This window comes from Lepidochelys olivacea, assembly GCF_965140295.1.
Source record: "Lepidochelys olivacea isolate rLepOli2 genome assembly, chromosome: 12".
NCBI classification, from domain to species: domain Eukaryota; kingdom Metazoa; phylum Chordata; order Testudines; family Cheloniidae; genus Lepidochelys; species Lepidochelys olivacea.
In genome coordinates, this window is record NC_140422.1 from 13,091,050 (window position 1) to 13,112,812 (window position 21,763).

The following is a 21,763-nucleotide window of genomic DNA, read 5'->3' on the forward strand; positions in this document are numbered from 1 at the left end:
AGTGTGCGAGGAGTCTCAGCCACTGGACTGCCTTGTGAGATGTGGTAGCATGCACTCCCACCATGTAGGGTTAACTCTGTCTCCCAATATTACTAGCTCTATGCAATCCTTGAGCTTCCTGATCTTGAAGAACAGAAGTTGTGCTAGACCTCTATTTTTGATGTAAGGTGCAAAGCACTCCTTGAGGACATGCTTCCTTTGTACACTAAGACAGGGGTTTAGAACTAATTTTGCCCTTAATCTCTTGAGTGCTCTGGGACAGAGTACATGACCACCGTAAAGGAAAACATGTTATGTCACTGTATTTATTTGTGTGTGTCTGGCATAATATTCATCAATTTATCCTCAAGAATTACTTTGATACACCTTAGGTCTATAGTTTTATTAAACACTTAAGTTATTTCCACATTGCCATCCATGAATTTTCTACATTCCAAAGTAATATGAAATAATGACCCCCCCCCAAGTTATCTTTGCTTCAGAAACATGCACCTATTATCCACAGCTTCCATTTATAAGATCTTGGTTGGGGCTTTAGGTGCTGCTTAATAATAATAATAATAATACTAATACTTTTACACTAGAATAGCGTCTGCTTAAATCACAAATTGTAATTCGGTTCAATATTTAAACATATACATTAGCCCATGACTCAAGAGATGTCAGAATCTTTGTTCATTCACCAAAAGACCTAAGACAAGTGAAAAGCAGGGTTAAATGCAGAACTTGAACCTTGAGAGTCTGAGGTCAATGGATGGAATCTCTTGGTACATGCCATATGTCCTATGATATCAAGAGCTCACACAATATAGAATCTCTGCATTTCTTCACAACCTTATTTAGTAATGTAAACCAGTTCTTTCTTTCCACCCCCGAGTATATTTATCAGTAGCTAGAAATGTCAAATACTTCTGTGGTAAACAGAAATATCCTGGCCTTTTTTATTTTTATACATGCTGATAGTAAAGAAGGTGACAATATAATCTGCCTAGGGCAACTATCACCATCCACACTAGACAGGTCATTTTCCTTTTATCAAAGAGAAGAGTAGGTCATCACATTTTAGTACATGTTGACACCACCGCTACTAAAGAAAAAAAAAGATAAGAATTCAGTGCCCTTAAGGTACCTTAACCTCTATTTTACTTAATACAAATATTTCACAGCTATTGCATTAAAGCCAGAAGAGAGACAGGTTTGTACCCTCAAAGAATGCACTACAAAGGTCTCAACCTTTGAGACAAGCTGATATTTATACTGCAGAGTATATATGTGACAACGAAGCACTTCCCTTAAGGTATCTCTCATTCTTTTATTTTGGATAATAGGATTTATTTCTCTTTCAAGAGGCAACATAGGACCATAGATCTTTAACCTCTCAAACATATATGTATATTTTTTAATACTTCTTGAAATTGGAAGAAAGAATCTAGACAAAACATCTTGCAGTATGCCAACAACTTCAGAAGTTTCTTTCCTTCCAAAAAATCCAGAATTGAAAACATTTTGTTTATACTCTGGTGCACACTGAAAACAGAACTCCACATCACAATGGCACTTATCTACATTAGTCCTCAGTTGTTTTTCTTCCAACATCTCAGACAAGGCTGGGTTTGCCAACTTTATAATATATAAAAACCGGACACTCTAGTAGGAGTGCCGGAAACTCCCCTGCCTCACCCCTTTCCCCTGAGGCCCACCTCCTGCCCTGCCCCATCTTCCTGAGGCCCCACCCCCAGTTTGCTCCTCTTTCCCCCTCAACCCCTCACTCACTGCTCTTCCCCTTTCCCCTCCTCCCTGCACGAGATGGGAGGGTCTCCCCTGCAGAGCTGGGGCTGGGAGCTGCAGCCACTGATGCAGGTAGGAGGCGGCCCCAGCTAAGTAGGGGCTGGCACGGGTCATTACTCGGCGCCTCCAGTAACCAGACTTTGTGGGATGGTAGATCTGACTGGACACCATCAGATCCCCTTTTCCACTGGATTTCTGGTCGAAAACCAGACGCCTGGCTGGCCACCCTAAAATCACTGGTGCAAGTTCACTATTATTTTACTACCCTGGCTTTAGCTAGGTAATAGCTTTAAGCCACTGTTCCTTATAACATGTAAGATGAGGCTGGGATAATATAAATGTACTATCTTCCGCCTATTATATATTTGAAAACTCATGGCGATTGGGGGAGGTCCCGGACGACTGGAAAAAGGTTAATGTAGTGCCCATCTTTAAAAAAGGGAAGGAGGATGATCCTGGGAACTACAGGCCAGTCAGCCTCACCTCAATCCCTGGAAAAATCATGGAGCAGGTCCTCAAGGAATCAATTCTGAAGCACTTAGAGGAGAGGAAAGTGATCAGGAACAGTCAGCATGGATTCACCAAGGGCAAGTCATGCCTGACTAATCTAATTGCCTTCTATGATGAGATAACTGGCTCTGTGGATGAGGGGAAAGCAGTGGACGTGCTGTTCCTTGACTTTAGCAAAGCTTTTGACATGGTCTCCCACAGTATTCTTGCCAGCAAGTTAAAGAAGTATGGGCTGGATGAATGGACTATAAGGTGGATAGAAAGCTGGCTAGATTGTCGGGCTCAACGGGTGGTGATCAATGGCTCCATGTCTAGTTGGCAGCCGGTATCAAGTGGAGTGCCCCAAGGGTCGGTCCTCGGGCCAGTTTTGTTCAATATCTTCATTAAAGATCTGGAGGATGGTGTGGATTGCACCCTCAGCAAGTTTGCAGATGACACTAAACTGAGAGGAGAGGTAGATATGCTGGAGGGTAGGGATAGGATACAGAGGGACCTAGACAAATTAGAGGATTGGGCCAAAAGAAATCTGATGAGGTTCAACAACGACAAGTGCAGAGTCCTTCACTTAAGACAGAAGAATCCCACGCACCACTACAGACTAGGGACCAAATGGCTAGGCAGCAGTTCTGCAGAAAAGGACCTAGGGGTTTCAGTGGACAAGAAGCTGGATATGAGTCAACAGTGTGCCCTTGTTGCCAAGAAGGCCAATGGCATTTTGGGATGTATAAGTAGGGGCATTGCCAGCAGATTGAGGGAGCATTGCCAGCAGATTGAGGGACGTGATCATTCCCCTCTATTTGACATTAGTGAGGCCTCATCTGGAGTACTGTGTCCAGTTTTGGGCCCCATACTACAAGAAGGATGTGGAAAAATTGGAAAACGTCCAGCGGAGGGCAACAAAAATAATTAGGGGACTGGAACACATGACTTATGAGGAGAGGCTGAGGGAACTGGGATTGTTTAGTCTGTGGAAGAGAAGAATGAGGGGGGATTTGATAGCTGCTTTCAACTACCTGAAAGAGGGTTCCAAAGAGGATGGATCTAGACTGTTCTCAGTGGTAGCAGATGACAGAATGAAGAGTAGTGGTCTCAAGTTGCGGTGGGGGAGGTTTAGGTTGGATATTAGGAAAAACTTTTCACTAGGAGGGTGGTGAAACACTGGAATGCATTACCTAGGGAGGTGGTGGAATCTCCTTCCTTAGAAGTTTTTAAGGTCAGGCTTGACAAAGCCCTGGCTGGGATGATTTAGTGGGGGATTGATCCTGCTTTGAGCAGGGGGTTGGACTAGATGACCTCCTGAGGTCCCTTCCAACCCTGATATTCTATGATTCTATGACATTCTATACCATAACATCCAGAGCACGGGAATATATATATACACACCTTTTTTAAAATAGCTAAACTGGTTTCTCAATATCTTTTTGTAATAGTTCTAGAAGCCATCAGTGTGGCAACTAATAAATGCAGATCATCATCATGAAAGGCTATATTGGCCAAAACACCAAAACAGAGTTCTTTATGAAAACTCTAATGGGATCTTTAGTGTTCACAAACAACTTTGTTTTTTCACTTGAATGATATCCATGTGTGTGAGCATGCACATACATAGTAAACTGCATGATGGTACTCTATTTTTTCCTCACAGAGGAACTGTCTTTTTGTTCTCTTTGTACAGCACCTAACACAAGGAGGCTCTGGTCCAGGACTACGTCTCCTGTATGCTACCATAATGCAAATAATAAGCAATAATAAAGGTATGAGTCAAATTTGCCTAGTGATTAAATTGTGGTTCCAGGGAGACTAGGTATTCCACCGTTAATACAAAACCTTCCCTTCTGAATAACTGGAAGGGCTGGTGTTGACAGACTTCAAACTTTTCTGTTTTCCAGGAACTGAGCATTTGGCCTCCATAAAACTCCTAGAGCCCACTAGGAATACAAGCCTGATTTTGTTTCAGCTGAAGTCAATTGACTACAACGGGAAGCAGGATTGGGTTCCTGAAGACCATGAATGGGAATCAGTATTACTTTCATCTGGAAAGAGTCCAGCTGATTTTGCTGGGACTCTGTGGTGTAATTTTAAAAACTGTACAGGCCAAAATCAGGTGCCTGTATGTTCAGATACCTGGTCTGCAAGTACCACTGCTGCACAAATTGGGCACTCAGTTAGGTGCTGGTTTTTTTGTATGCACACAATTTTCAAAAATTAATCCCTGCACCAAAATGTATTCAGTGCATTTATACATCCTTTTAAAAAAGTGGGTCATACTAACAGGCATTTACTAGTAGCAAAGTTAGTGGTCACAAGAATGAAATACTGTTTAAGTGTAAATGGTTGTACTGGCTGATAACTATATAGCAAAACCTGACAAGCACGAATCAGCTTGCTTGGTAAATTAATTATGTACATTTGTAGTGTGCACACATTTGAAAATGTACAAAAAATTATAATCCATCTCAGATATTACACAAATGCACAAGCAAATACTGAAATCAAAAGGATTGGACTGTTTGTTATCAGACAGTACCAGCATTTGAGATTAACAGCAAGAAGAAGCGTGAAGACTGCATGTAGCCCTCCATGCCATGATCTAATTTTTGAGACCAATGCATTTGGACAGAGGTCTCTTGCAAGTGACAATGACTATCAACAAGGGAGAGTGAAAGCTGCCTCTGAAAATACATAAAGGGCACAAAAAATATGAAGTGAACAAATGTGGGTTGCTATTCTTAGTCAGTTGCCAACATTCAGCTTTATGTGATTTTATAGTTTCCTTATGAAACCTGGAGGTTTTGGGGGAGTAGTTTTTTTTAAATGTACAAAAATATTTACAAATAAGCACAGTGAGTGTAATTTAACCAATTGGCAAGATAGTGCTATTTCATTTGATTTGGATTAAAGTTTTACATTGTAAAGAACCTATGCTGAATCTAAACCTGTTAATCTGACATTTTCCTTTGAAAATATATACCACTTGAAATGTACAAACAAGGATGTTATGGGAGAAAATATAGGGATACCCTTTAAATCCATTATAATAGATTGCAGTAGAGAAGCTTTTTGCATGAACAGTAACAGTGAATATTATGCTAAAAACAGGACATGACCCTCCTAAATATGAACAGTTTCTATGCACAGTATTCTGCTCTTGGACAGAAAAATGGCTATTCAATATTGCCTTTGATTTCTTATTTTATTATAATCAATTAAGATTTCTATATTGGACTCCTTAAAGTATACTGTAGCTGACATAATCAGTACTTCAGCTATTCACAACTGCTTTTCAAATCACACACGCTGACCTCTCCCTCCATAATATTACATTACAGTGAGATTCAAAACGAACATTGCAGTTTGACAGTTAACCTCAGGCACCACTGATCTAGTATCTAGTTGCTTATACTGCTGGCTGAAAAGCTGATAGGATACACAAGACAAGCTGAGAGTTTAACTGGCAGAGCAGCTCAAATCTAAATTGTGTTATTTGAAACTTGGACCACAAGAGACAACAGTTCACTTTTTACCCTGGCAACAGATTCAACCTCTTGGCCCTGTGAAAGTCATCTGAATATGTGCAGCACACACACACACAAAATTCTTCCTGTCTTATGACTGAAGATGTATTCAACACACTTATATTTTATGCACATTTGATCATCCTGTTGACAGCCCTGGAAGTTAAGTAATATGGACTATTGCACATAGGTTTCAAACCTTGATGGAGCCCAATAGCAGGCTACTTTTGACAGTCAAATAATGACAAGCACATTGCAGGCTGATGCCCGTCATTCATGAACATCTTGGCCTGCTCCAACCGTTGCACAGCGACTAAGTGGAGGGTCAAAGGTTAAGCTCTAAGAAGACAGCAATGAAGGGCAACTGTCATGCACCACTGCATATTGTGAGGCAGCAAGGAGTGGTTGTCTACTGAACATGCAAAATGTTCTCATTCTGTCCAAGCAGACACATATCTGAAGGTCCTAAACGAGACCATTGCCAATTCATGAAGAGCCAAACTGACAGCATGCCATTCAAGCTGTCTGCCTCAAATTTGACTTATTTCTATTTCAAATCACGAATGCATGCAAAATATAAGGTTAAGCAGAGCTTTTCAGCAATTGTTTAAAGCAAGCTAGACTTTTTCTTTCTTTATTAAAAAGGCACCTAAACTTTTTTTTTTGTTAAATGTTAAGCAGAAAAATCAACAATCCACAAGCATTTATTTGGCTCTCTCAGCAGATTGTAGTCATTTTCAAATTATACATACTGAACTGTTTTCTAAATATTGAATTTTCTTTAAAATATGAGAAGACTGGAGCCTGACATCTTATAATCAGAGTTAATAAAAACACCTGGAACGCTGATTTTATATTTGTGTATTAATATTACAATAGAACCATACCTATTACAGCACTGCAAATAAATATGTTGCATTGTTCTATAAAATCATAATTTCCATTATAAATTGTTCAGTATAATAATATTTTAATATTTGTTTAAAAGCACTGTTTCTGAAGAGTTATGTTTTCACAGTATGATCAACAATCAAATTGCACTATTTTGCATAATACATATAAACCATATTTTTAACCAATTGCCAGCTAAGATTTATATTTTCTGTTTGCACATTTAAATTGTGTGATCATATTCAGGTTTGCCTGTATTAACATATAAAATACCTATGGAAAAAAAGAAATGCTTTGTTTATTAGATATACAGTGATGCCTCCCATCTTTCACATAAACCAAATGCCAGACATTAAATTTAATCAGGCTGACAAAGTGTCATAAGGGTTAGGTTTTTTTATGCCCTTTTCATGAACAGCCCATCTCCGCTACACTTATGGAGGCCAAATACTGCCCTTTAACAAAACAGATCAACATGCTTGTTTCTCTTTGCTGGGTCACTGGTATCATCCCACTTGTGACACAAGACACTGCTTTGTACCAATTTCTGTCATGCCACCGACATATTAAAGGCCCTATTCACAAATTGTGTGCTTTGTAAGCTAAAAAGAGAGTGAATCATCATTATTTGTTTGGTTCAGAAGGCAGAAAACTACTTGCCTGTCTCATACACAAACACTTTATGCACAAATTCCTCAGTGTATCTTTATTTGGGTCTTTTATAGTATCAGTTACACGTTCAGCATTTACCTAATTATAAATAATAATGAACCTAAAGATTTTGTGAAAACAGCCTGATCACTGCACTTCAAGGGTCTGCAGGACAAAAAAAGCATAAATCATAAGCATTCCTCTGCAGCTGTGAAAGGCCCTACCTGCAGAGGAAATGGTGAAGTTCCACTGAAAAAAATATACAAACAACCAAGCCACTTCTCCAGGCTGGGAAGGAAAGAAGTGAGAGAAAGGATGGTCCAGTGGTTAAACTGTTAGCCTGAAGACCCAGGTTCAGTTCTCTGCTGTGCCACAGACTTCCCATGTGACCACTACGGGCAGGTCTACACTTAATTGCGCTGCTGTAACGCTTCAGTGAAGACACAACAACACCAATGGGAGAACTTTTCCTGTTGGTGTAGTTAAAACGCCGCCACGAGAGGCGGTAGTTATGTTGACAGGAGAAGCTCTCCTAACAACATGGTGCTATCTACCCTGTGGCTTAGGCTGGTCTAACTGCATCACTCAGGGGTGTGGATTTTTACACCCGAGTGATATAGTTATACCAATGTAAGTTTATTGTGTAGACCTGGCCTTAGTCTTTCTGTGCCTCAGTTCCCCATCTGTAAAATGGACATCACAGCCATACCTCACAGAGGTGTTGTGAAGATAAATGCATTAAGGATCATAATGTCCTCAGTGTGACAGATATGGTAATTTCCTGCAATATTACCTTATTGTATTAAGTTTGCGTATTATTGTGGGCCGGAATTGTCTGTAACCTCAGTAAGAGGGAGCTGTAATAGATATTGCAACACCATGTAGTATCTTTTGGTTTCATTGTTTTAAATGAGTGGTTTATGTAAGATTGTGTGCTAATCATGGGGGAGGCTACAACAGCTTCTCCAGGAACTAAAAACTGTGGGTGGTGATAAAGGCAAATCAATAACATTGAACCCCCGAAAGATATACTATCTCCTGGGAGACTTGCATATATTAGTTCAAACTAGATTCTCCAGAGACTAACAGACAAAAATAGGACTTTTGGATACACAGCCCAAGTTTAAACTGACTCAGAGCCTTTATTTTTGATTCAGCAAATGGACAGAACCTTATGTCGAAGTTGGGGGCAATTCTTAGGAAAGGGTTGTAAGGACTTGATCTACTAGGGTCCCATAAGGCTGATAGGTAATCTGTGTTAAGCTTTTAATCATGCATGTATGTTCTTTTATTGTTTTAATATGATTTTTTTGTAATGCTTTTACCTCAAGAATAAATGTGCTTGCTTATAAAGAGTTATGTGGTAACTTGTAACTGCTGGAAACTACTCTGTTCTTACTGTCTGGAGAGGAAGCATAGAGTAGACATTGGCCTGTTTAGGCAGTCTGGCTTGGTGGGAATATCACAGGGAGGCAGCAAATGGAGCAGCCTAGAAAAACCCCAGTCAGGAGGGAGGGAGATGTGGGTCTCTGCCACAGTTGAGGTGACTACTGAGGAGCTGGAAGCCTAGAATGGGTGCTCTTGATGGCCACAAAGGGAGTACCCAGGTGAAATTGCCCTGTGAACTGTGACACTCAGATATTTCAGTAAAGAAAACTATACAAGTAATACGTAGACAGACAGACAGACTGTAGTTCAAGTGTTATGGTGATGGGGAGCATATAAAGACAGATTAGGGGAACCTGACAAAGGTGTTGACACTTTGCGAGACAGCAGAATATAGTTTCACAATTCTTTCTCTCGAAGTCAAACAGAGGAGTGGTAGTGCTGTTAATCTGCTGCTACATTCACCTGCTAGCCACACCATTACCTAAGAAGTAGTGGCCTGGATGCCCTAGTGCATCAGAGCTGCAACAGCCAGGGGAGAGTGGCTTGAAAGCTGCTACACAGCCTAGGGAGGAGGATAATTTTATACGTAGAAGCTCCCTGCACCAACTCCAGCTGCCTAGGCTGGGTGAAGTGGAAAGCTAGGGATATTTGCCCTTAATTAGCAGAACTAAAATAATTTTTTAAGAAATGTATATAGTTGAATCACACTACTGGGGCAGAGATACCATTTGTAGTATCCATTAACCCATTGTTTTACATCACATTTTTCTCCACATTTAGGACTCAACCATACATAATACTAATACCCCATCGACTATTTCACAGGGCTACTTCAATGGGGTTACTCACTATAGTAAGCACCACACCTGGTAATAAGTGTTTGCACAACTGGACCCTTAGTTTATTTTCGGCAGAACCACCTGCAAAACAGAATTACATAAATACTACAAACACACCACATCTTGCAAGATCAAGTCTTAACAGTACAAGTGCCTAATCCACTATCCAGTTTCATAGGATGGGAGAGGCTTAATGCCAATGTGTCCAGTTCTTTTTCTGTGGAAAGTTTATCAACCAACATCTTATTAAAACTTTTTAAGAGAAAGCACAACAGATTAAAAGATGCACAAATATGACCATCTATACCTTTTTTAACAACAATAAACTCTAAGACAGTAGTTTTTAGCTTTTTTTATTTGTGGACCTCTAAAAAAATTTCAAATGGAAGCACAGACCCCTTTGGAAATCTTAGACAGTCTACAGACCCCCAGGGGTTGAAAAACACTGCTCTAGAAAACAGAGCAGGGAAGCATCAGGTGACGATGGCCTAATAAACTAAACACCAAATTTTGGGGGTGGTGTGGGGAACAAAACCATAAATTCCCTTTTACCACAGATTCAAATCCTAGCATGGTTGATTCAGCCATTTCCCCTTCCAGGGTAGATAAACTGAGTTCGAGGGGCAGGGTGGCAGACGTTTTTTTTTAATTCTGCCTGCTGTGAATGGGCAGTAAACGTCCCACGGCCCATTACATAACACTAGTTATTCCAGTGTATTTATCCATTACAACCCATCCCTGTATCAGAGCACTGTGTGCCAGTTAGGCTCCTACCTAGAACTGGGCAGAACTGGATTTTCATTTTGTGGGAATTGCAATGATTTTGTAGTTTCTTCCATTCCAAAACAGAACAGAAACAAAAAATGATGAAATGTCCAGCAAACCAAAATTCTGGAAAAAAACCAACTCATTTCAAGTCAATTTAAAAACACTTAGTTCTAATTTTGATTTTTATACAAGAAGTAATTTTGAAAACAAAAAAATTAAATGTTCTGAAAAAGGTTAAAACAGACTTTTTCAACCGTATTAAAATCCCCTCACTCCAATTTTTCTTTCAAAATAAATTTTCATAAAAATTGACAGGTTTCAGAGTAACAGCCGTGTTAGTCTGTATTCGCAAAAAGAAAAGGAGTACTTGTGGCACCTTAGAGACGAACCAATTTATTTGAGCATGAGCTTTCGTGAGCTACAGCTCACTTCATCGGATGCAACAGCTCACTTCATCCGATGAAGTGAGCTGTAGCTCACGAAAGCTCATGCTCAAATAAATTGGTTAGTCTCTAAGGTGCCACAAGTACTCCTTTTCTTTTTGCATAAAAATTGACACATTTCTGCTAAATGTTTTGCTTTTGGTGAACAGACATTTTCTGATGAAAAAATGTTCCTTTGGAAAATGTCTGATCTGCTCTACTCCAGTCTTCCCACTTTACAGGTAAAATAATTTCACTGATGTTGTACCTGCGCTGCTTGGGAAGAATTTAGGATTATTAAAATGGAAGGTTTTTGGTTTTTTTTTTGGTTTAAATCTGTGACGATGCCGGTGAGCACATGGTACCGGGCACATATAGTACATCTCCCCTTCGAAGTTGTCTGTAATCACATGAATCACAGACACCAGGCAGTGAAAGCATTCTTCCCAACATCAGAGTATTCTGCCCAAGGCAATTTTCATTGGCAGCGGTATTGGTATAGTCTGAACTGCTTGCATGGATCTACCATGTGGTAAGACTGGCTAACACCCAATATAAATTGTCTGCCAAGTTAACACCAATGTCCTTTGACTAACTTACATGTATTTATCATTAGTAAGTAGCCCCCCATCAATGTTCTATGAACACCTTTTTTATTGATAAAAAAAAATGTGCATTTCAATAGGTCCACACGCTTTGAGATATTGGGTGGGATTTTCAGATGTGCCTAAGGCCCTGATTTTTAAAGGTGTTTAGGCAGTGCTGCACTCAGTGTTATAATGCCCAACTGATTTAAGAGCCTAAATCTCATTTTCAAAAGGGATTTTGGCTCCTAAGTAAGCCAAATTAGACTGAGGCTCCTAAAGCAGGCTTTTTCATACTGAGCAAAGTAACACCTAAATACTTTTAAAAATCTGGGCTTAAGTGATTTAGGTGTCATTGACTTTCAGTGAAGCTTGTGCTCCTAAGTCATTTAAGTGCTTGTGAAAATCCTGTCCATTTCTGCAAATATCTATTTGGAGTTAATATGAATTTTTTCAAAATTATTTTAAAATTTTAACACTATTAAATCTGCTAAATCACAGTTTAGCTTCATCTTTAAAGATAATGTAATAGTCTTACTGGTCAGAGTATATACACAAGATAACATTCTACAGAGCTGTAATAATATTTGCCTCCTGGACAGAAAAACATACTTATAAAACCCATTGGTTATATGAGCTTACTATTCCTTGTTAGGTATCTTATCTGATTCCCACTTCAACCCTCTGCAAAAAATACACGTTCCTAACATCCTTCTGTTAAGGACTATTGAACTTCTGCAAACAATGAGTGCATGATATGCAACATAGCATGGAACAGAGGAGGAGAATTTTTGCTCTTAAGTAATTTCAATTGTTTCCATTGTAGCCGTAAGACTCATTGGAGTCCAATCCTACAGTCCTTTATGGAGGCATAAAGTAATGTGAGTTGCCTCTAGTCAGGCCCTTAAGAAATTTAAACACAGATTTACCCAACTTGTAAAATAATCACAAAAATATCAAAGTGCACAGTTACTTAAGACCTAAGCTATGATGTTTCCAGCTCTATAAGAACAAAAATAGCAACACCTGTTTTACCATACTAGGTATCCTTTCAAGTATTCAATGCATGGAGCACCAGTTGCCTCAGGGTCATGAAATAATACTAAAAACTTTATAATCATTCATTGATTTAGTTTTCAGCATAGTATATCATTTGAATCCAATGGGAACATAAAGAGCTATTTGTGAGGTCAACCACAGTACAGACAGAGGCTGACATGATATCGATGGCAAGGTGGAAAGAAATTGCCAAATACAGCAGATCAATACCTCGTTTCACTGTTACAGCCTTCTGCAGACACAAAATATATATCTTTACAGCTACGAAAATAATAATAATGAAAGTGGGAGATAAATGCTTCCCTCAAGGTAAACTATTTGATTAGCTGAGGGCAAAGGTGACAACAGCAGTTACACTAAAGTAACTTTACACTCTTAAATAAAAGTAGTGGGATGAGCAGCAGATAAAAGGGCAAAATGAAACTGAACAAATTCTAGGGGACAGAGATGTAATTCTTCTAGGAAGGGTGCATTATGTGCAGTATAATGGAAGAGAGGCTGCTTAAGTAAAACACAATAGTCCAAAGTTTCCTTCCTTTGTAAACTACTGCACTATCATTTATAATACAGAGGATTTCAAGAATCCATAATAAAGTATATGCCATAACAATGTTTTAAATGATAACAGTCATAAACATACTTTGCAGTTCAGTATCAAATATAATAGAATACAATATTATACTCCCATTTGATAACAGAAGGCAAGAGGATCACTTAATATTTTGAAGCTCTAGGTCATTAAAGGTAAACTGAGTAACTGAGAATATGGATGAATTACTGTAACCATAATTAGAACCCAGTCTTGCTCCCATTGAAATCAATGAAAGTTTTATCACTGTTTCCATAGGAAACAATGTGATTCCATCATGATTTAATTTCAAGGGAGAAGATTCAATTCTGGAGCTGCTAATGTGGAATGCCATTAACATCATGTGCTGTATATGCAGAATCTGAAGACAGATTCCTGTGGGCTGCTTCTGGTATTACACAATATACCTCAGTTTTATATGAACAACCATCACAGTGCAAAAATTAATTTTATCAAAATAAAACCAAAACTGTGCTATCCCTGCCCAGAAAGAGGACCATTTTTGAGTGAAAATTGGCCTATTTGCACCCAAAGTTCTATTTTCCTTTAAAAAAAATCCAAGGTGTGGTTTTATTTTTCTTTACTTTTGTGGTAAATCTGCAGACATATTTGCCCTAACTTCAGATTTAAAGGTTTCTGAATTTCATTTCAAATATTCCACATAGTTCTAGCCACTACTGCTTTCACACAGTTCATTAGTGCACAAAGAAAAGAGGCAGACAGGCTGCACCATCCTTCAGAGGTCAATTCCTTTTCAACCATACTCATAAAATAATACCTTGAATATACCCTGAAAAAGAAGGGAGCAGATAAGTGTAGCTCGATTTTGGACAGTGCCTTCCTAGGAGTTCCAAGAGATTTGATTTGATAAATTTCTTAATTTCAGTGCTAGCTTTTAAGGATCTCTACTTTGTGTTCTTGAAGATTATGGAAGAGGGGTATTCACTAATGAAGTTAGAAGTAAACAAATGGCATGGGGCTAGATCATCCCTTCTGTGGATATAAAGAACAAAAAACGAAAGGGATATCTGCTCAGGTGTGGGGCGTGAGGGGACACATAAAAGGATATGCCACCATTCTGGCATCATTCCCCCATTTCCCCAGAAGTATGCCCACAGAATCAGATCCAGATCTGAACACGGGAAGAGGCTTGGGTTCTGTCAGAATGCTGTTCCCCCATCCCCACCCAAAGCAATTACTTTAGACACTTTTCCCCATACACATGTGAACACACGCACACACACACTTAAGAGGGATTCTGGGGGTAACAGCGAGGGGACTTTGGTCACCTCAGAGATTCCACTGGTTTAAGTTCAATGGGACTAATTTGGGTGACTAATAGTTTGCTCATGTAAAAAAAAAAAAATTAACTGCACTTTCTGGAGACTAATGGAAAGAAATCCTAAACTTTTCAAAATGTATCAAAATGTGGAAGAAATTGCTGTGGAGCTGCTGGCCTTCAAACACTGAAGTATGTGTGTAATTAAATACATTACCCATGGGCATGGGATACAAGAATTATCCTAGCCTATGAATAGGAATTTTAAACGTCTGTTTAGCCCCATCTTGCAGGCAGACCTGTATAACCAAGCAGAGCCCATATGAAGCTTATGTACAGTTGCAGGATCAAGGCCTAAACCTTTTGCAGAAGGCACACATAATACACTCTTGGTAAGGCTGATTCTTTTTAAAAAAATGTAAGTTGGATCCATTACAGAAAAACCAAAAACAGCAATGAGAGGGATAATTACAAAGTAAACACTTCTATAAGCATTGCTGGAGTGAAGATCAACTTGATGCTTTAAGCATAAAAATGGAAATCTGATTGAAGATTTTCCCCCTCACATCTCAGGGTGAATCATCTTTGTGCAACATTACAAGACACTTTTCTTAAAAATAATCATCCATCCTCCAGTTCTAGATCCTGATCTTGCAACAAGAACTGTTAGAATTTCTCACGAGCAATATCTCAGCGACTTTATTAATACTCCAAAAAGGGCATGTGTCCATTTTAATGAATCCCGATGCAGGACCACAGACATTGAAACAATTTAAAATAGTTTTGCTGTTTTTAAAAAGCTCCATTTCGGGAGGTGGTGTGCATCTGCAACACCAGTTAGTATTATTAATTATCTGTATTACAGTAGTGTCTAGAGACCACAACCAAGACCAGTGTCCCACCATGCTAGGCACTATACATATAAAAGGGCCAGTCCCCGTCCTTTGATCTTACAATCTAAATAAATAAAATAAACAAAGGGAGAGAGAGGCAACGAAGGAACATAAGAATGGCCATACTGGGTCAGACCAAAGGTCCATCTAGCCCAGTATCCTGTTTTCTGACAGTGGCCAATGCCAGGTGCCCCAGAGGGAATGAACAGAACAGGGAATCATCAAGTGATCCCATCCCATCGCCCTTTCCCAGCTTCTGAGGAAACAAGAGGCTAGGGACACCATCCCTGCCCATGCTGGCTAATAGCCATTGATGGACCTATCCTCCATGAACTTATCTAGTACTTTTTTGAACCTAGTTCCAGTCTTGGCCTTCACAACATCCTCTGTCAAAGAGTTCCAGAGGTTAACTGTATGAAAAAATATTTCCTTTTGTTTTAAATCTGCTGTCTATTAATTTCATCTGGTGACACCTAGTTCTTGTGTTAGGAGAAGGAGTAAATAACACTTCCTTATTTACTTTCTCCACACCACTCATGATTTTATAGACCTCTATGATAAGTCCCAGTCTTATTAATCTCTCCTCACATAGCAGCCTTTCCATACCCCTAACCATTTCTGTTGTCCTTTTCTGAAGGGGCAACCACATCTGCATGCAGTATTCAAGATATGGGCGTATTGTGGATTTATATAGAGGCAATATGATATTTTCTGTCTTATTCTCTATCACTTTCTTAATGATTCCCAATATTCTGTTCGCTTTTTTGACTGCCGCTGCACATTTTGTGGATGTTTTCAGAGAACTATCCACCATAACTCCAAGATCTCATTCTTGAAGAGAGACAGCTAATTTAGACCCCATCATTTTATATGTATAGTTGTGATTGTTTTACAATGTGCATTAAATTGCATTTATCAACACTGAATTTTATCTGCCATTTCGATGCCCAGTCATCCAGTTTTGAGAGATCCTTTCGTAGCTCTTGGCAGTCTGCCTGGGACTTAACTATCTTGAGTAGTTTTGATCATTTGCCAATTTTTCCACCTCACGGTTTACCCCTTTTTCCAGATCATTTATGAATATGTTGAATAGGACCGGGCCCAGTACAAACCCTTGGGAGACACCACTATTTACCTCTCTCCATTCTGAGAACTGACCATTTATTCCAACCTTTTGTTTCCTATCTTTTAACCAGTTACCCATCCATGAGATGACCTTCCCTCTGTTCCTTTTAAGCTGTCATGGGATAAAAGAGGTGAAGCAACAGCAAGTCAGTGGCAGAGCAGAGAATAGAACCAGGTCTCCGAACTCCCAGTCCAGAACCTGTCACCTCTCACTGAAATCAATGGTAACTGAAGGAACTCAGCAGCCAGATGCTGGGCCGGATGCCAAATTTGTAAAGTTACAGATGACAGTGGAAAAATATTCAGAGCTTTAGGAGATAATATTTTCAAGACAGTAAAATACAAAACATTCTTTGCGTTAATCTCTGACACATTCTCCTTACAGGACACAATCGACAAAACAAACTATAGCTTGCAATAAAAATCCAAGTAACTTAAATTCTTAGCACTTATTGATATCTTATACCTGCAAACTTCTAATCTGGGCAAGATGGGCCTGCTCTTATTTATAACAAAAACGACAGTGTAAAACAGCATGTTTAATAAATCTGGGGACCTAAAGTACCATCATAATTCAGACCAGCAAGACAGACACTCACTCCTTAATTAAGTGGGTGATGTTCCATTTAAAACAAAAAGACAACCCTGGGCTATAGAGAAGATTAAGTACTCGCTCTTGCAAAGGAAGCTCCAACTATTATCAATGTAAAGGCTTTAAATAATGAAAAATAAACCATCTAATAGACTGTATTCAATAGTAAGTAGAAAGTCAGGACACAGACTGATTTGGATTAACACATTTTCAGTTATAACAAGTAATTTTACAGAGGATTAGTATCTTGATGGCCTGATCAATACTAGGCACTGCTGCTATTACAGATGAAGAGAAAATTACCCCTCAGGTAATAAAGTGTGTGTGTCTTGGTTCTCCTTCATTTGCTGAGTCCATTACTGTAATGGTTCCAGCATTAACAGCTGGGGCAATTTAAACAGCAGGGTTGTGATGAATTTAAAAGTAGGGAACATTTGCTACTCATTCCTTCTTTTATTTCATTCTGCATATGCAAGGCCTCTACCTGGTTGTTTCCAATATACAGATCATGTTTTATGTGACAATCAACACTATTTCTCAATTACTGTCTCATTAATAATGTTAGGGGCCAATAATGTGACTAAAACAAAAACTGCTAGTGGCATATTGGCTGCTGATTCTGCTAAAACTTGCACACTGTTTACCTAAGCAAGAAGCATAACAGGTTTATTTGAGTGCATATAAAGTGTTATGTTCACATTATTTCACTTAGATATTGTAAGAAGACTGACAAAATAAATTTAATCAACAAATTTAACATTTTTATTGTTTTATTAAGAAAAATGCACACAAGAAAAATGGGAAATTAAAGGATTATATAAACAATAAACTATACCAATGCAATGTTAAAGCTGAGATATTTTAATCATATAAAAGAGATTACTGTTTTCCAACATCAACCATCAACATCAACATCAACATCCTCTCCTTTGTTATGTTATTTTGAGAATAGTTGGTTACATCAGTGGTGTGTGAGAATGTGATAAAACACCAAATAGGCATTAAAATGAGGTATGTGCCTGGCAGCAAGTTAAGAATGATATGGGGAACTGAATTCCCGACTTTTGACGGGATGAAATCTCAACCTTAACATTGTGTTACTGTAGTTATTTGTAGATTACTTCCTTTTTCTTTTCTTTTTTGTAAATAAAATAAAATTGTTTATGATATTTTAGCAAAGACTAAAGAATTCTCTATTACTTTCCCTTTCAACGCAGCTCACGCGTGGAACAATCACACACCAAAATATACACAGACGCCACTAAAATCCCTTCTGAACATTCAGATGTCTGTATGTTGATACATTTTATTATTTATATTGCCATAGCCCCAAATGATCCCAACTGCAGAGCCAATTGTACTGGGCGCTGTACAAATATATATTTAATGATGGTCAGACAGATTCATTGCTACTAGTTCTTGTTTGTTAGCATTATACAGCCACTTTGCACCAGTGTAAATGACTACACAGGATGCAGGTTAATATTGAATTGGGTCCAGTAGTATCATCCCCCAACATCCTACAAGCTAATCTTATTCGAGTCAAGGAAAATAACATTTTGGGGGGATTGGCATGCCATTTTTCAAACAGTCCTAATTTAATTACTAATCCCACAAACTCTTACTCTTGCAAGATGCTACCTGCCAACTGAAGTTGCCAGTGCTTAGCACCTCTCAGGCTTACATTTACTTTTAAACTTTAAAAAAAAAAAAAAAAAAAAACCCACACACAAAGTAATGCACACATTGCTTATTGAGCAATGCATACTTGCCATGGATTAAATTTTAAAAGAAAACTGACTATTAATCAGACACGGTGTCTGGAAGGTGAAAAATCCCTGCCTTTTTTTTTTTTAAATGTGTGGGGTTTTTTTTTTATTAAAATCATTTCAAATATTCAAAAAATATTCAAACTTTTATGGGGAAAAAAATAGATTCTGGGCTGAAACCAAGCATGGAAAAGTTGGTTTTAAAAAGCGTATATTTTCTTTGTCCAATTAAATAAAGGACATGGCCAAAACTATGGCCTACTCTGTAATGAAGTAAGGAACCCAAATAAAAAGCAGATCGGACTAATTCCATTTAAATTATGTGTGAAGAGAAAGGAAACTCTCATAGGTGTTGGGTGCTCAATTAAAATGTCTGTCCTGTTGGAATCACCAGTCAATAATGTCTAGTCTAACAGCTCTATTTTTATGTTGACCACTATAATACACACAAAGGCAATATTTTGGTGAAGGCAGGACAGGAGAGGTGGGCTTAGGACAAATAATGGGCTGAAATTAATTGGAGCTGATGGCACTCAGCACCTTGAGGAAGTTCAGCTTCATGAAGTTCTGCTAGTTTGCATCACTTTGCACCCATATGAATATTCAGCAGAAGGGTACTAATGTTCCACTGGTCATACGGAGACCAAAAGCATATAGTACATTGCAATTGAATCATTACATTACAGAAACTATACTCTAAAGAAATCCCACCACAATCCTTGGAGCAGGAGAGTTCTTCTAAAATAGCACAAAACAAAAACTTTGATGATGTACGTGAAGGCTTCCTTTGAAGAGAGACAGGCAGCCTGCTGCAGGAGATCAGTGCTTGATCATCAGTAGGGCCTAACCTCAGCCTCTACTGATATATGTGTGTGCACACTTCCTCTTGCACTATATCCCTTGCACTATAGTTCCTCTTACCCCTAACTTACACAGGTATAAGTGAGATCAGGCTTTAACTAAACTAGGCTTTAAAACAAACATTGCACATACTTAATACAAAATATACAGAGGCCTTATATTCTCCTTTCACTTACACTGGTGCACAGCTGTAATTCCATGAAATCAATGCAGTTACAACAGTGTAAAATCACCAATAAAGAAGAATCAGATTCATAATATTAATCAAACACTGTATGAGGGTGCTAGAAAGCCATACAAAAAACTATTGTTAATAGTGCCTTCAAACTATATAAATTAGTACTCTGGGTTAAATTTTCAAGGTGGGCTCATGATATCATTAAACATACACACACATTCAAGAAAAAAATTCAACTGCCAGGAAGCTATAAAATACCTAATATTCCTATCAGATACATTAATATAAAATCATTTGGATCATCTGGGCTGGGGGGGGGGGAAGATATTTTACTGGAAAAACAAAAGCACACTTATTTGGCCATTTAGTAAGAAGATACTGGGGAAACAATTTAATGTGCATAGTCACAAAAATTGCTCTGGGTAAACATTATAAAGTTCCCACTAAGAATGCAGCCCAGAAACCATGAAAGACCTTGGAAATGGCTTCAAAAACAGTCATATGATTTCAAAGATATTTACAAAAAAAAAATTTAGCAGGAGGACAGCACCAACTTTTAGCCACTATCAGGACTGTGGTTAGCACTCAGAGGCAGCAGGCTCCCGGCCCTGTGCTCAGGCCACACCTCTCCCAGCTAGAAGCAAGGCAGCTGTGGCCGACTCCTGGGCTACAGTAAGCAAGTGGCACGTCATAGGCGATCAAAACGATTGTGTGACCCAGAGGCGGAAGGAAGTAGCCCTGGGAGACGGGCACTGCCCTGCAGACACCGAGACTGGAGAAATCAACCGCAGCCACATGCTTGCTGAACACAAGGTCCCAAGCACAGGGCGGACAGCGCCAGTTAAGGGCCGTGGATAGTGACCCACCAGCGCGCTGCAACGCCATGGGCACAGGGGGAAGGATTTGAACCCAGGACACCTGGGTGGGGCTCCCGTCTAACGCCCCGGCAGCGCTAACTCTCGGGCCCAGCAGGCAGGGGGCAGGCTCTAGGGCTGGTCTTTCGGCTTAATCATCAGCTGCGCGCTGTCCCTCGGGCGAGCGGGAGGCTGCAGGAATTCACAGCCGGGGAAGGGGGCCAGAGGTCCCGGCCCGGAGCAGCGCCCACTACCGTCCCCTCCGGCTGCGGGGGGATCCTGCTTGGGCAAGGATGCTCCGGCAACCGCGGGGGCGTGATGAGCTCCCCCGCCGGCAGCTGAGAAATCTCCCCTGGACTGCAGAGCCCAGCCTGGGGGCGGGCCGGCGAGCTCGGGCGGGGGGCAGGCCTGACAAGGCTGGGAGGGGCAGGAAGCAAAGAGAAGGTACCTTGGCTTCTTTTTTCTCGCTCGCCCCTGCTCGCCTCTTCATGCTGCCGTGCTCGAGCACAGCCCCCGACGCTTGCGGCACCCCACACCGCCACGCTCGGCCTCCCCGTAGTCTTTTCAGCCTCTTCCTGCCGGCCCCAGCGCAGGCCCGGCGCTCCTGGCAGGACTACAACTCCCGGGATGCAGCGCGGTTGACACACGGGAAGGAGGGGGAGGGAGCCTGGAACGCTGGCCGCCGAACTACAACTCCCGTCAGACAGTGGGGCACAGCCTCGCCAGGCCCCCAGCAGGAGGAAGTGACCTTTCTGCGTAGCAACAGAGGCCGTTGCTAACGGAGTCTGAGCGGCTGCGAGGGAGAGAGGAGCACGCAGGGCCGTGAGTACGCAGGGAGCTTTACCGCCCTTGGGCAGGGGGTCCGGTGGGACATGGCGGAGCAGGGGTTGCTCTGGGGCTGGAACAGCCACGGGGAAAACTGAGCGGGTGCTCCGCACTCACCTGCAGCCAAGCTCCCCTGCTCACCTCTGACCCCGGCTTGGGAGGAGGGTCAGGGGTGCAGGCTCCGGCCAGAGCTTACCTCAAACAGCTCCCGGAAGCAGTGGCATATCCCCCTTCCAGCTCCTATGCTGAGGCACGGCCAGGCGGGTCTGCGCGCTCCACTGTCTGCAGGAGCTGCCCGTGCAGCTCCCATTGGCCATAGTTCCTGGCCAATGGCCTGGGAGCTATGAAGTCAGCGCTTGGGGAGAAGGGGCAGAGGCAGTGT

General features: G+C 40.4%; 2 protein-coding genes across 13 annotated transcripts in view; one reads left to right on the top strand and one right to left on the bottom strand.

The window, feature by feature from the left end:
- Positions 1–21,176, bottom strand: part of FTO (FTO alpha-ketoglutarate dependent dioxygenase) — a 326,168-nt gene extending 304,992 nt beyond the window's left edge. For 4 of the 5 annotated variants that reach the window (XM_084645025.1, XM_084645027.1, XM_084645026.1 and 1 more), the window contains exon 1: positions 21,005–21,176. In XM_084645025.1, coding sequence (XP_084501151.1) covers positions 21,005–21,046 — 42 coding nt within the window. In that variant the 5' untranslated portion in view covers positions 21,047–21,176. The remainder of the gene's footprint in view (positions 1–21,004) is intronic. The other variant, XM_084645024.1, reaches the window with a different exon arrangement.
- Positions 21,177–21,284: 108 nt separating this feature from the next.
- The window catches only part of RPGRIP1L (RPGRIP1 like), a 140,918-nt gene continuing 140,439 nt past the window's right edge, over positions 21,285–21,763 (top strand). For 6 of the 8 annotated variants that reach the window (XR_014713796.1, XR_014713797.1, XM_084645018.1 and 3 more), the window contains exon 1: positions 21,285–21,378. The gene's annotated coding sequence lies outside the window, so the exon portion shown is untranslated. Of the gene's footprint in view, positions 21,383–21,763 lie in introns of all 8 variants that reach the window. The other 2 variants (XM_084645020.1, XM_084645019.1) reach the window with 2 other exon arrangements.